Raw genomic sequence first — 16,819 nt, 5'->3', positions numbered from 1 at the left:
GATTGCTGCATGATTAACCGTCCAAGAAAAACTAAAAACATGCAACACTTCTTCACTATGTGCCACTATCACCATCTGCCTGTGATCTGCTGTTGAAGATACTTTCATCCTTGCAGTATGTTGCAAACAGCATCTCACACCATAAAGATGTTGACCGGCTCATCTGTGGTCAAGCTAGGCTCTGTCAGAAGGGCGACGGTGACATAAATGGACCGGTGGGCTGCGTTAGAGCACATTTCAGTGATTTAATCTGAATTCATGTCTGTCATCAGATCAGGTTCAGACTGAATCGGGGGGAAAATGCGCAGATTTTCTTTCTGGCCGTGTCCTGTGAAATTGTGTGAGTTTTAGGTCTTGAGTTGGAATTGGATTAGGAAGAGAAAAACACCATTTGAAAATGACACTGTCAGGCTCAATGTTCACACACTTAGACAGCCAGACACAACAGCTGTCCTGTTCAGTGCACATTGTGCTCAACGCTTTTAAATCAGGACAGAAGAGTGACTGATTCAATGAGACAATGTTTGACATTAACATGCAGATTTATTTTTTAACAGTGATGATTGTGTATAAAAGTGAAGGTTATCTGTGAGGAACGCGTCCAGGTGATGTTAGATCCAAAAAAAGCAAAAGTAAAAAAAAAAAAAAAAATTGCATAAAGAAAACCTAAAACCTATTTTTAGAACCATTAAGATTTGCATTTTCATTCATTAAGCAAACACATTTGCTCCCAAATATTAAACTTTGATACAAAAAATCTAATTGTTCTATTGTTTAAATTTGAAAGTGTGTGTATATATATTTTATATATGCAATTTTATACAACAGTTCTTTCTGGTTCTCGAATTTGATTGGCTGAGAGCCGTGTGATTATTCTAGTGATAACGGCACTCCTACCTTTTCACCATTTGTATCACTCTGCTTGAAGCAACTGTCATGGCAGCCGAGCAAATCCACCGTATTTTTTACAAATACTACACTTGTTCCACAAACTGTAGTTTTAAAAGTTTCTAGGTGAGAATGCAGTTGTTTAGACCTGGAATATGTGACTCATATTTACTCATAGCACCTATTTTACAATTTGTTTAGATGTGTTCAGAGATGCTCCTGGCCGTCTGCGGCTGTTCAGTGCTCGAGTACCCGCTGAGAACAGCTTCATCTCGGCCAGTGCTTCGGGGATTTGCCACTGTCTCTTATTGTGGTTAAACATGAGATATAATTCATTTTGGGTACATAAAACATGCAATCTTTGGTCTTATTAATCTATTACTTGTTCCTGAGCAAATCGAATTGAGTTATGTTAAATTTAATCATTTAATATTAAGGCTATATTTAACGTACATCCTATAGAGCACTGCTTTTGTACGTTTGACTGAATTGTACAATTGTGTTTATTTCCTGTTTTCATTTATAATGGCTATTGTTGTTAATGTAAATATTGTTGTTTAATAAATATTATTTTATATAAATAATATGTTTTGTTTGCTATTGAGAGAGGGTCTGTTAGTGTGTAATATGGATTGAGTGAAAGTTACATTAATACGCCATTAGATGGTGGCAAACTTTACGAGTGAATGAGTCAGTGAGTCGCAAGAGACTTTTAAATTGAAAGGGACTTTTGTAAACAAAGGACGTTGTTTTAGTGCTGTATGTAAAACTGTAAAAAGGACAAATACAAAGATCGCATTCCTCAGCGGACATTCAAACAGATTTTTATAATGGATATAATATTATGGACATCGACCTGAAGAATGAATGTTATATCAGACACAGGTAATGCTCACTCAGGCCATCTCTCTCTCTAATACTGTACAAAATACAATGAGTTTCAATGAAGCGACTCAACATTCCGTCGTTATTAGTTCTAAAGTGATGTTTTAGAATTAGTAATGGAGGATTGGTCCAACTGTGAACTTGAGATTTGAATCTGTGGTGGAAGGAAGTATTTCTGCAGAAAAGAGGGTTTTAAAGACACTTTTATTTATTAACACACTCGTGTCGTCAAACTGTTGTATAAATGCAATATTACACTCGTAGCCATGCAATATGGCTATATCAGCTGATATACAGCTATATCACACAGCTATATATATATATATATATATATATATATATATATATGATTGGGAATTTGAATGGTTTAGATGTCATTGAAATGTGACCTGAATGTGTTTTCGTGAGTCTTACCGGACATGAATATGTATGGTATTCCAGCAACTCTCCCTGATGTACATTATTTTCTTTCCCCTCAACAGAGCGCAGTTTAAAAGAAAACACTCTGAAGTATATTGAGCTTCTGGAGGACAGACTTCACAGGTACTGGATATTTCTCATCTCTCTGTCTCTCACACAAACAGCCCCTCGTCTTGTCCCGCGGGTGATTTTTCCTTATTATTTAAACAGTTCACACTGTCTGGCCTTATTTCAGTTCTGTCTCTCTGGATGTTTCAGCGTATTAAATCATTCAGGTCCATGCCGACTACATCAGTCCGTTCCTGATGAGCTCATCTTCGTGTGTCCAAAGTGACATTTCGAAATGAAAAAATGGAGATGTGAGATGCCACATTGTCTAACTGAAAAGTGTGTTTGTTTTGCACAATCTTGGCTCATTTTTGCTGTTTATAATGATGGTTAGAGCTCTAGTCTAGAGCCATTCTGGACAAGAACCGCCCACTTAGAATGAAACTCTGATTGACATGTAAGGTGACCAATCACAGTTTTTTTTACATTCCATTCTGTGGTATCTGAAATAATAATAATAATAATAATAATAATAATAATAATAATATTGTTGCTGTTACTTTAGATAAACCCAGATGTTCTTGAAATATATAATGCAAAAATATATAAATGTATAAAAATAATGCTAAATGCAATTAACAACTGAAACTATAATATGAATAGACTCATCTGCAATTAAAAAAGGATGAAATATTTTCATATTTTTTAGACTTATATAAAATGTAATTTTGCATATTGTTGGACTAATGCAGTTATTGCATTATTAGTAATTTAAGAACATTATCATTTCGTTTTATACGATAAACAATTTGGTCATCATTTGATGTCCTGTGTAAAATCTGCATTCTGCATTCTAACTGCATTCTAACGTCAAATTCTATTGGAAACCAACATTTTTACAGCATTCTAACACATTAAATTCTATCAACATTCTACATTTAGCAACATTCTAACGTCAAATTCTTTTGGAATCCGACAATGTAGCAACATTCTAACATCTCAAATTCTGTTGGAAACTAACATTTTAATGGCATTCTAACATCAAATTCTATTGAAATTCAACATTTTTACAGCATTCTAATACCAAATTCTATTGACATTCAACATTTAGCAACATTTGTCAAAATGTGACATCTGTCACATTTTAACAGCATTCTAACACATAGAATTCTATTGAAATTCAACATTTTAATAGTATTCTAACACCAAATTCTATTGACATTAAACATTTAACAGCATTCTAATACCAAATACTATTGATATTCAACATTTAACAAGTTCTTTTCAAATCAACATTTTAGCAACATTCTAATGTCAAATTCTACTGGAATCCAACATTTTTGCAACATTCTAACATGTCAAATTCTATTGGAATCCATAATTTTAGCCACATTCCAACACCAAATTCTTTTAGAATCCAACAATGTAGCAACATTCTAACGTATCAAATTCTGTTGGAAACTAACATTTTAACAGCATTCTAAAATCAAATTCTATTGAAATTGAACATTTTGACAGCATTCTAATACCAAATACTATTGATATTCAACATTTAACAAGTTCTTTTCAAATCAACATTTTAGCAACATTCTAATGTCAAATTCTACTGGAATCCAACATTTTAGCAACATTCTAACATGTCAAATTCTATTGGAATCCAACACTTTAGCAACATTCTAACGTGTCAAATTCTATTGGAAACCAGCATTCTAACACATCGAATTCTATTGACATTTAACATTTAGCATCATTCTGACATGACAAATTCTATTCGAATCCAACATTTTAGCAACATTCTAATGTCAAATTCTGTTGGAACATTTTAACTCAACATTTTAACAGCGTTCTATTACATCAAATTCTATTGATATTCAACATTTAGCAGCATTCCTCAAATTTTAGCAACATTCTAAATTTAGAATAACATGTTAATTTCTGTTGGAAACCAACATTTTAACAGCATTCTAACATCAAATTCTCTTCGAATCCAACATTTGAGCCACATTCTAATGTTAATTTCTATTGGAAACCAACAATGTAGCAGCATTCTAACATCAATTTCTTTTGAAATTCAACATTTTAACAGCATCCTAAATAACAACTGAAACTATATAACAGTGCATAGTCAGGATAGTAAGATAAATAGACTCTAAAAAAGGATTAAATATTTTTAGATTTTTTTAGACTTATTATATAACATAATTTTGCATATTGTTGGACTAATGCAGTTAATGCATTTTTAGTAATTTAAGAACAATATCATTTAGTTTTATATGATAAACAATTTGGTCGTCATTTGATGTCCAGTGTAAAATCTGGGACCTGAAGCAAAACTGTTTGAGAACTGCTGGTTTATTGTGTGGAAAATAGGAACACAATCCCGCCCTATTATTTTCAACCTTTTAATATGAAGACAGCACAAGGAGGGACCAGAAGCTGTACATTTCATGCTTAGTAATGGAGATGAAAGATTAAACAAATGCCAGAGTTTCCTTCGCTCTGACCTGCTCGCAAAAATCCAGCTGCAAAGCTTTTATTTAGCATCTCTCTCAACTTAAATGCCACACAAATTGGTATAATTGAATGAGTTATTAGTTGCTGTACTCAACCGTAGAAATGTAGCATTCATTACATTTCAATAAAACACTATGGGCGGCCATCTGGAGGGAAGCATGGCATATGGTTTAGCGTTCGCTCCTTTGGAATAGCACATGCTTGGATGCCAAAAGCGCTGTCTGTTGCCAAGGTTATTACTGTACGAGTTGAAGAGGAGGGGCTGTGGCACGGGACTGTCTCCGGAAACCCTCGCTTCTCGCTTTCCTTCAATTTTATTTTACCCAGTGTGATTGTTCTCCTTGTTACTCACCATGGAAACCTGCCCGTGATGACTCCAAAAGCAGGCAGGCATTAGCCGCCGGTCATACTCAACCCGAAGAGGGCTTCTTTTGTTCGCCCAGCTCAAAATAAATGGACCAAACTCTCTCTCTCTCCAGTGGCACAAATGGGAATATTAAAAGAATAGTTCGCCTAAAAATATACCAAAAATATTCCATTTGCTCACTCACTCACATCACATCACTTTCTTTCTTCTGGTGGGATGTTTTGCAGAATGCTTTCAAAAATAACAAAAAAAGTATTTTTTTGTCATTTTGGAGCCTCTATGTGAATATATTTTAAAATGTAATTTATTCCAGTGATCAAAGCTGAATTTTCAGCATCATTACTCCAGTCTTCAGTGTCACATGATCCTTCAGAAATCATTCTAATATGCTGATTTGCTTTCAAAAACATTAAAAAAATCTTAATGATTTCAAACTTTTGACTGGGAGCGAATATGCTTCTTTACCTGCTTGTTCCTTCTCTGCACCACTGACACGACTCACACATGTGTCTCTCACTGAGGTGGTAAAATCTGTCTCTCTTCAGCACTGACTGTCCCCGTCAGCCCCCTCCATCAGGGGATTCCTCTCTGTTTGTGTATGTGTAGATGTTGAGCTAATTGACCAGATTCAAAGTGCCACTAGCCCTTTCTCCTATGGGAGGAACCTGTCAATCAGATTCCTGCATCTGTTAGATATTAGAAAATACAGAGGGATGATAGCTGGTCTTTTTTGTGGTGCCATTAATTATTTTCATAGCTTCAATTCATAATACTATCCAAATACCATCTGGTGATGATCACCAAGGGTCTGCTTTACTAAAGCATCACCAAAAATAGTTTACAGCATTTAATAGCATTCTAACATGTCAAATTCTATTGACATTCAACATTTAGCAACATTCTAATGTCAAATTCTGTTAGAATCCAACATTCTAACAACATTCTAACATTCAAATTTTGTTGAAATTCAACATTTTAAAAGCATTCTCACACATCAAATTCTATTCACGTTCAAACTTCAGCAACATTCTAACATCAAATTCTATTGGAATCCAACATTTTAGTAACATTCCAACATGTCAAACTCTGTGGGAATTCAACATTTTAATAGCATTCAAACACATCAAATTCTATTCACATTCAACCTTTAACAACATTCTAACATCAAATTCTATAGGAATCCAACATTATACACATCCTAACATCAAATTCTATTAGAATCCAACATTTTAGTAACATTCTAACATGTCAAATTCTGTTGAATTTCAACATTTAGCAACATTCTAACATCAAATTCTATTGACATTCAACATTTTAAAAGTATTCTAACATGTCAAATTCTATTGAAATTCAACATTTAGCAACATTCTAACATCAAATTCTATTGACATTCAACATTTTAATAGCATTCTAACGTCAAATTTTATTGACATTCAACATTTAGCAACATTCTAATGTCAAATTCTATTGACATTCAACATTTTAATAGCATTCTAACATGTCAAATTTTATTGACATTCAACATTTAGCAACATTCTAATGTCAAATTCTATTGACATTCAACATTTTAATAGCATTGTAACATTTAGCAACATTCTAACGTCAAATTCTGTTAGAATCCAGCATTCTAACATTCAAATTTTGTTGAAATTCAATATTTTAAAAGCATTCTCACACATCAAATTCTATTCACATTCAACCTTTAACAACATTCTAACATCAAATTCTATTAGAATCCAACATTTTAGTAACATTCTAACATGTCAAATTCTGTTGAATTTCAACATTTAGCAACATTCTAACATGATAAATTCTATTGAAATTCAACATTTTAACAGCATTCTAACATGTCAAATTCTATTGACATTCAACATTTAGCAACATTCTAACATCAAATTCTATTGACATTCAACATTTTAAAAGTATTCTAACGTCAAATTCTATTGAAATTCAACATTTAGCAACATTCTAATGTCAAATTCTATTGACATTCAACATTTTAATAGCATTCTAACATGTCAAATTCTATTGACATTCAACATTTAGCAACATTCTAACATCAAATTCTGTTGGAATCAAACATTTTAGCAACATTCTAATGTAAAATTCTGTTGAAATTCAACATTTAGCAACATTCTAACGTCAAATTCTGTTGAAATTCAACATTTTAATAGCATTCTAACATGTCAAATTCTATTGACATTCAAAATTTAGCAACATTCTAACATGTAAAATTCAGTTGGAATCCAACTTTTTAACAACATTCTAACATTCAAATTTTATTGAAATTGAACATTTTAACAGCATTCTCACTTATCATATTCTATTGACTTTCAACCTTAAGCAGCATTCTAATGCTAATCTCGTCTGCTAATCTCGTCAAATTCTACTGGAATCCTTTGTAAGTCATGCAGAAATCCTGTATGTACATTTATTTTACTTTCTCAGCTCTTCATGAGGCATGAAACCAAACAAACATGTAAATGAATCTCTGTGGGTTTGTGTGGCAGCTGAATAAAGCTACCAGGAGGAGCAAGGCAGGTTGATAGGGTTTCTGGGGAGGGTTACCGCATTGTCTGTTGTCGTTTTAGGAAGCTGTCTGTCTCTGGAGAGATTGGGTGTGAAGACCGTAATTATCGTCCTCTCAAGAGCCGAACTCTAGTTTCATGGACTGTAGGAGACAGCAGGGAGCTTTAGTGTCTCTATATAGTGACATATATAACATTGAAACCAAAAGAGTCCCTAGATAAAGGTGCTGCAAAGAAGAAATGTCTAATTTCAGGATATGCATCCTTTTCCTGGATGTAAGTTCAGTCTTATTTTTCATAAAAATTCACGAACTAATGGAAAGACTCCATTAGTTTGATATATCAGGTTTGACAGGAGCTCAGATAACTTAAGGTATCAGTTCATCTGTACTGGAGATTTGTCCATATACGCCCCCAAAAAGTATTAGTGCACTTAATTCAGACTTAAAAGTGTCTAAATGTTGTTGTATATAAAGACAAAGCATCAAAGCAAGTGTCATTTACTGTATGTCCTGTCTCTCTCTCACCGTAGCTGTGGATGTCCAGCGTTGGAACACATTTGGGAGGCTGATTTGGAGGCTTGTCATCTTCTCCTGAAAGGCCTCGATCAGCGCAACCCCAGCGTCTCAGAAACCGAGGATCTCCTCTCGATACCTGGATCAAGTTCAGACGTCCTGCCGTTCACTAAAGAGGAAGCGGACTGTGCCATGTTGACGGCTCTAGGAGGGCGCTGGTGTCCTGAGGCAGATCTCCAGCACTCGGAGTTCACTAAGGTAAAGCCACACACACATCCCATTCTGCTTTTATAATAATCAAACATGAAACATACATCAAAATAGACCATCAAACTTTGCTTTCATGGTCTAAAAATGTTTGTCTTTGTAAACTTTCATCAAATTGTTTAACTTACTTAAAAACACTGGGTTAAAAACTACCCAATTTGAGTTGCTTTCAACCCAAGGGCTGGGTAAATATAGGACAGAACACATGTTGGGTTAATTTTACCCAGCAAATTAGGTTTATTCAACCCAGAAATGAGTTGATTCATTTTTACTATAATACTAGCTTTTTTTCTTGTATGTTCCTGTTTCCTGTATGTTGCTTTGCATAAAATTAAACAATATACAGAACAATAATGAATTTTTAGATAAAATAAAATGTACACAAACCTGTATTTTACCGAAGACATGCACCAATTTGTTGGAGCTGCACTGCTCTCTCCTGAAGAGGGTGCTAAAAACCTGCGATAAATAACTCAACACCTTGGTTGTTACGTCTGTCCCAGGATCTGGGTAACACAAAAACGACCCAAACACTGGGTTGTTACGTCTGTCCCAGGATCTGGGTAACACAAAAACGACCCAAACACTGGGTTGTTACGTCTGACCCGGGATCTGGGTAACACAAAAACTACCCAAAAACTGGGTTGTTACGTCTGACCCGGAGCTGGGTAACACAAAAACTACCCAAACACTGGGTTGTTACAGTACGTCTGACCCAGGATCTGGGTAACACAAAAACTACCCAAACACTGGGTTGTTACGTCTGACCCAGGATCTGGGTAACACAAAAACGACCCAAACACTGGGTTGTTACATCTGACCCGGGATCTGTGTAACACAAAAACTGCCCAAACAATCACTGGGTTGTTACGTCTGACCCAGGATCCGGGTAACACAAAAACTGCCCAAACAATCACTGGGTTGTTACGTCTGACCCAGGATCCGGGTAACACAAAAACTGCCCAAACAATCACTGGGTTGTTACGTCTGACCCAGGATCTGTGTAACACAAAAACTACCCAAACACTCACTGGGTTGTTACGTCTGACCCAGGATCCGGGTAACACAAAAACTGCCCAAACACTCACTGGGTTGTTACGTCTGACCCAGGATCCGGGTAACACAAAAACTGCCCAAACAATCACTGGGTTGTTACGTCTGACCCAGGATCCGGGTAACACAAAAACTGCCCAAACAATCACTGGGTTGTTACGTCTGACCCAGGATCCGGGTAACACAAAAACTGCCCAAACAATCACTGGGTTGTTACGTCTGACCCAGGATCCGGGTAACACAAAAACTGCCCAAACAATCACTGGGTTGTTACGTCTGACCCAGGATCCGGGTAACACAAAAACTGCCCAAACAATCACTGGGTTGTTACGTCTGACCCAGGATCCGGGTAACACAAAAACTACCCAAACACTCACTGGGTTGTTACGTCTGACCCAGGATCTGGGCAACACAAAAACTACCCAAACACTGGGTTGTTATGTCTGACCCAGGATCTGTGTAACAGATAGGAATCTGTTACCTTGGGTAGAAAAATAACCCAAGATTTTTTAGAGTGTAATGGTGAAAAAATAAATCTTAAAAATAAAAATGAAACAGTAAAAGTTTGCATATGTGTTTTTTGTTGAGTATCATATTTGATACATCAGGCTTTTATGGCTCATATTAATATAGTATGATATAGTGAGAATATGGAGGACGAAATGACACTCAGAGACTCAAACTGAGAAAAAAATGCAATTTGGTGCAGATGCTGATATTTATATGGACACAAAGATGATCACTGGGTGAAACTGATGAAATTGATGAAATTCTGATGCTTATAATCTAAATCAGTGATATCTTTATAACAGTATAGCAGATGTTTACATAAAATACATATAAATATCAATATGTGCCAATAATGTTTTAGTAAGATGATTTTTAAATGCTCAGTTTTATGATCAAAGCTCTATAGTTTAAAACATATAATGTAATGCAATACAATGATGATTGAGAGATGAACAAATAAACCTTCCTCAAAAGCCTGAGGATCATATTTCAACATGATTTTAATCAAGTAAACCTGGGTTATTCAGTCCAGTAAGTGTTCAGCTTGAAATATTACTAGCAATATAAAAGTTTTTCTTGTTTACTTCATAAAAATCAGTGCAGATTTCACAGCAGAAAGACACGTGAAGCACAAGCTTATACTAAAATATTTTTACATGCAAAAAAAAGGTCTAAACTATCAATCAAATGACAGAAGGACCGTAGGATATTGTGTGCGACAGCAAAGTTTTGATCACATAATTTGGAGGCCTATCAAATATGATACAGTAGGCTTTATAGAGTTAATGGTAACCAGCATTGATGGAATCAGATAATAATACCATGATACTTTGATAAAAATCATGATACTTTTTGTTAGTGTGATAATAAACATAATTTGTCATCATTTGTCAACATTATCATCTTTGACTGATTTTTACCTGAAGAGTACAGCACCATCTCACATTGGGATATAACCTGTACTGTATGAAAGACGAAATGAGAAACGTCTACAAATAGAAACCTTGTTCCTTCGACTCCCTCCATTTCCATAAAAACCATCTATTTTCTGAATGACTCTAATTTCCACTCTTTTCTTCGTCTTGTCTGTCTCTGCCCTTCTTGTTCATAACTTTCTCTAACTCGTTCTAATATGTTTCAGCTCAGCAGGGCTCTATTGTGTCTAAGTGCACGGCTGTGTCTTCTCTCTCTGTGTTTGTCTTTTGTGTGTTGAAGATCAGCCACTCCTCCTAACACTCCTCCAGGACTCTGAAGGTGAGGAGACGTGGTGTTTTCCTCCTCTCTGCTCCCACTCACTGCTGCTCCGCTCTCCGCTTTCATCCGCAATAACATTATTTATGTTATATGAATATAAAAATCTAATAAATATTAATGTAATAAAATTAGTTGATTAGCATGATTATTATTATTATTGGACTATTGTCTATTTGACATTCTTGCAAATAAACAATATTCCATAATAATATAATTAAATTAAATAAAATGTAATCCAATAATAAAAAATAAATATTATTACTATTAAATATTGTAAAATATTTAAATAAATTACATAATTAAATATTTAGGACTATTATTTTGGACTTATCTATTGAACATTCTTGCACTTATATATTTATTATTATAAATAATATTCAATAATAATGTAATTAAATATAATGAAACATAGTAATCATAATAATGATAAAGTATTATATCAAATATTTTGTAATATTTAAATAAATTACATATTAATTAAATGTATAATTATTATTATTATTATTATTATTATTATATATTGGACTATTATCTTTTTGACACTCTTGCAAATAAATTATATTCAACAATAATATAATTAAATTAAATATAATGTAATGTAATCCAATATTAATAAGTATTATGATTAAATATTGTAAAATATTTAAATAAATATCATAATTAAATATTTAGGACTATTATTTTGGACTGTTGTCTATTGGACATTCTTGCAATTATACATTTATTATTGTAAATAATATTTAATGATAATGTAAATAAATATAATGTAATAGTAATAATGATAATGGTAGTAGTAATAATAATAATAATAATAATACTAAAGTATTATTAAATATTGTAAAATATTTAAATTACACATTAAATATAATATTATTATTATTATTATTATTATTTATTGGACACTTGCAAATGAATAATTATATATATATATATATATATATATATATATAATGAGTAATAATAAAAATAACAATTACAACTACAAGTATTATTAATTATTGTAGAATATTTAAATATATTGCATATTAAATATTTATTGTTATTATTATTATTTACTGTAAAATATATATATATATATATATATATATATATATATATATATATATATATAATAAAAGTAATAAATTATAGTTAATAATAATATAAAAATAGTATAAAGATGTATTATTATTATTTACTATAATTTACCATTTTTTATTATTTTTGTATTTGTACAAACGTTTATATCTGTATATTTAAATGCTTGTTTTTGTTAGTGCTGTGTTGCACGCTATTATATAGCACTGCTATATATTTCTTTGGCAATATACCATTGACTTTTTGACAAGCTAAATATGATTTTAATCCAAGTCAGAATGTAATAAAAGAGGTGGTCTGTGCCCGGCTATGGGCACTTTAATATTGCTCCCTGCCGACAGGAGACGATAATTAATATTGTGTCATTTAAATCCAAATCTATCAGAAATGAAGCTGTAATCTGTTTTACTGGGGTCGCCTCCCATCAGCTCGAGTCAAACTAATATATCTGCCACTGAGTGCTAATTATTGTCTGCTTTAGCACACAACTCCTGAATGCAATCATTACCCACACAGATGGGCCGAACCCATTCAATTATTTTTCTTCTTGTCAGCCATAATGACGAGTTATTGCACACTTCCCGTAATGTCAGTGCACTGAGTGCTTTTTAATAATAGATGAGGTTTATTGTTTTGTTTTAATCTTCTGCTAAAGTGAATCATTCGTCCTCCTGTCTCTTGCAGAAATTAGAGGAGTTTCTCTTCTGTTTGGAGGACGCGTCCCCTGAGGTGAGTCAGACTTCAGTGTGTTGAAGACACAATGTTGTCATATTGCTTCAGAATATTACTTTATAAGTACTGTGGGCTTTTTTATGGTACATTTAGTCATTTTTCCACCTTGACAAGCACATTTTTGAATCACTTTTGATCTGAACTGAATTTGATCTGATCTGAATTTGAACTCTGATCTGATGCACCGAAATGAAAATTCTGGGCCGAAACTGCAATTGAACATTCAGGATGCACTTGGCTGAAAACCAAAACTGAAAATTATACACAATTCTGACTTTGTATCATGCAATTCTGACTATATAACGCAATTCTAACTTTATATCACTCAATTCTGACTTTATATCACGCAATTCTGACTTAATATCACTCAATTCTGACTTTATATCACGCAATTCTGACTTTATATCACTCAATTCTGACTTTATATCACTCAATTCTGACTTTATATCACTCAATTCTGACTTTATATCACTCAATTCTGACTTTATATCACGCAATTCTGACTTTATATCACTCAATTCTGACTTTATATCACTCAATTCTGACTTTATATCACTCAATTCTGACTTAATATCACGCAATTCTGACTTAATATCACTCAATTCTGACTTTATATCACTCAATTCTGACTTTATATCACTCAATTCTGACTTTATATCACTCAATTCTGACTTTATATCTCGCAATTCTGACTTAATATCACTCAATTCTGACTTTATATCACTCAATTCTGACTTTATATCACTCAATTCTGACTTTATATCACGCAATTCTGACTTAATATCACGCAATTCTGACTTTATATCACGCAATTCTGACTTTATATCACTCAATTCTGACTTTATATCACTCAATTCTGACTTTATATCACTCAATTCTGACTTTATATCACGCAATTCTGACTTAATATCACTCAATTCTGACTTTATATCACTCAATTCTGACTTTATATCACTCAATTCTGACTTTATATCTCGCAATTCTGACTTAATATCACTCAATTCTGACTTTATATCACTCAATTCTGACTTTATATCACTCAATTCTGACTTTATATCACGCAATTCTGACTTTATATCACTCAATTCTGACTTTATATCACTCAATTCTGACTTTATATCTTGCAATTCTGACTTAATATCACTCAATTCTGACTTTATATCTCGCAATTCTGACTTTATATCACTCAATTCTGACTTTATATCACGCAATTCTGACTTAATATCACTCAATTCTGACTTTATATCACTCAATTCTGACTTTATATCACTCAATTCTGACTTTATATCACGCAATTCTGACTTTATATCACTCAATTCTGACTTTATATCACTCAATTCTGACTTTATATCTCGCAATTCTGACTTTATATCACTCAATTCCGACTTTATAACTCGAAATTCTGACTTAATATCACTCAATTCTGACTTAATATCACGCAATTCTGACTTAATATCACGCAATTCTGACTTTATATCACTCAATTCTGACTTTATATCACTCAATTCTGACTTTATATTACGCAATTCTGACTTTATATCTCGCAATTCTGACTTTATATCACTCAATTCTGACTTTATAACTCGAAATTCTGACTTAATATCACTCAATTCTGACTTAATATCACGCAATTCTGACTTTATATCACTCAATTCTGACTTTATATCACGCAATTCTGACTTTATATCTCGCAATTCTGACTTTATATCACTCAATTCTGACTTTATATCACGCAATTCTGACTTTATATCTCGCAATTCTGACTTTATAACTCGCAATTCTGACTTTATATCTCGCAATTCTGACATTATTTGAACACAAAAGAAGATATTTTAAAGAATGTCGGACAGTTGACGGCACCCATTGACTTCCATAGTATTTTTTTTCCTACTATGGAAGTCATAGGGTGCCATCAACTGTCTGGTTACCAACATTGTTCAGAATATCTTCTTTTGTGTTCAACAGAAGAAGGAAGCTCATACAGGTTTGGAACAACTTGAGGGTGAGTAATTGATGACAAAATTGTCATTTTTGGATGAACTATCCCTTTAAGCTTCTACAGTCAGCGTTAAATAGGCTGCACATCTCTTGGTAAGTAGGAATATATTGATCTTACCTTCGTGAAGGATTTCTGGAATAATATGCCTCCCATTATTATCACAAAGGTGCAATTTCTGCAGTCTATATGCAGTTGAGTGTGTCCCTGTCCTTTTAGACACAATAAAGAGATTGTGGTGACCTTTAAAAACATACGCCCAGCGTGATTTCCATTAGGTCTCAATAACTGTATCGCCCAGACTCGCGCAGAGCGTTTTCTGCAGCTGTTGTTGTTGAATTTGTCCCCAGAGTCTCCAGCCTCATTCAGAAGTGTTTTAATTCGCCCACAGTGTGATGTTAGCGTCTATAAAAGGTGTTTCATTAGCTGGTGTGGGGGGTCTAAGAATAGACTACAGACCTCATTAGAGCTGACACGAGGCCGTTCCTGAGAGAAATGGGCAGACGTGAGTCAGTCGACCACCTTAAGACGCTCTCTGACTCTGAGCGCAGGAGAAAAACTGTGAATCATGGTTTGATGGAATTGGGACGGAGTCGGCCGTGCGGACCTGTCCCAGTTACCTGCCTCGTGCTAAACTGTTGGGTGAAGTCATTAGAGCGTCACGGAGGTACAGGCTGTCAGTTCAGGAGGCTTTTGAGGGGAACTGGGGAAGAGGAGCTGACAGCCGCGGACCTCACAGTCGCTGGCGGTTTTAACATGATCATTTATGCCTCACTGGTTTAAGATTTGCAAATAGAAATTATGGATAGTTTGACTATTTTTCATGACTGACCCAGTTAGTGCATGTTTTTCTCAAAGAGATGCTTGTAAAGGAACATCTGGAAAGTGTTGCAGTCTTTTTTATCCCTCATTTATGTTTACAAAACACAAATCCTTGTTATTTTAGTCTTATCGATTTATCTTTTGAGGTCTTTATTAATATATTGAACAGGGTTGTTATTGTTAACTAAAACTATTAAAACAGTTCTGTTAATTGAAATAAAGATGAAATAAAATAGAATATAAATATTAGTTGAAAAAACTTAATAAACTGATATAAACTTATGTTGAATTGCAAGATAAAGTCAGAATTGAGATATATAAAGTCAGAATTGCAAGATATAAAGTCAGAATTAAAAGATATAAAGTCAGAATTGCAAGATATAAAGTCAGAATTACAAGATATAAAGTCAGAATTAAAAGATATAAAGTCAGAATTGCAAGATATAAAGTCAGAATTATAAGATATAAAGTCTGAATTGCAAGATATAAAGTCAGAATTATAAGATATAAAGTCTGAATTGCAAGATATAAAGTCAGAATTATAAGATATAAAGTCTGAATTGCAAGATATAAAGTCAGAATTGCAAGATATAAAGTCTGAATTGAGATATATAAAGTCAGAATTGCAAGATATAAAGTCAGAATTACAAGATATAAAGTCTGAATTGAGATATATAAAGTCAAAACAAGCTTCCATGGTTTTATTATTTCTATTTAGCTTTATTTTTATTTCAGTTTTAGTAATTTTAGTCCTTAAGCTTTTCATGTAATATTTATGTAATAAATTTGTTTTTGTGTAATAAATTTGTTTCCAAATTTGCTTCCAGAAATTCTCTGTATTTGAAACAAACCTGGCTCTTTCTACACCCTCACCCTCAAAACAGGTCATATATTTATTTAAAAAAAAAAAATCAACTAAAGTTTAAGCTCCATCAGAGCTTTG

General features: G+C 33.4%; 1 protein-coding gene and 1 long non-coding RNA gene across 7 annotated transcripts in view; one reads left to right on the top strand and one right to left on the bottom strand.

The window, feature by feature from the left end:
• The window catches only part of disc1 (DISC1 scaffold protein), a 64,307-nt gene that overhangs the window by 41,116 nt on the left and 6,372 nt on the right, over nt 1-16,819 (top strand). For 4 of the 6 annotated variants that reach the window (XM_048203942.1, XM_048203938.1, XM_048203941.1 and 1 more), the window contains 3 exons: nt 2,256-2,316; nt 8,183-8,423; nt 13,011-13,055. In XM_048203942.1, coding sequence (XP_048059899.1) covers nt 2,256-2,316; nt 8,183-8,423; nt 13,011-13,055 — 347 coding nt within the window. Of the gene's footprint in view, nt 1-2,255; nt 2,317-8,182; nt 8,424-11,210; nt 11,250-13,010; nt 13,056-16,819 lie in introns of all 6 variants that reach the window. The other 2 variants (XR_007186665.1, XM_048203939.1) reach the window with 2 other exon arrangements.
• On the bottom strand, nt 6,088-15,313 carry LOC125276460. The gene is made up of 3 exons (XR_007186666.1): nt 15,175-15,313; nt 8,178-8,418; nt 6,088-7,793 (listed from the first exon to the last, which is right to left on the bottom strand). It is a non-coding gene; the product is annotated as an uncharacterized LOC125276460 (long non-coding RNA).

This window comes from Megalobrama amblycephala, linkage group LG10, assembly GCF_018812025.1.
Source record: "Megalobrama amblycephala isolate DHTTF-2021 linkage group LG10, ASM1881202v1, whole genome shotgun sequence".
Lineage (NCBI taxonomy): Eukaryota > Metazoa > Chordata > Actinopteri > Cypriniformes > Xenocyprididae > Megalobrama > Megalobrama amblycephala.
This window is presented reverse-complemented; position numbering and strand designations above follow the sequence as displayed.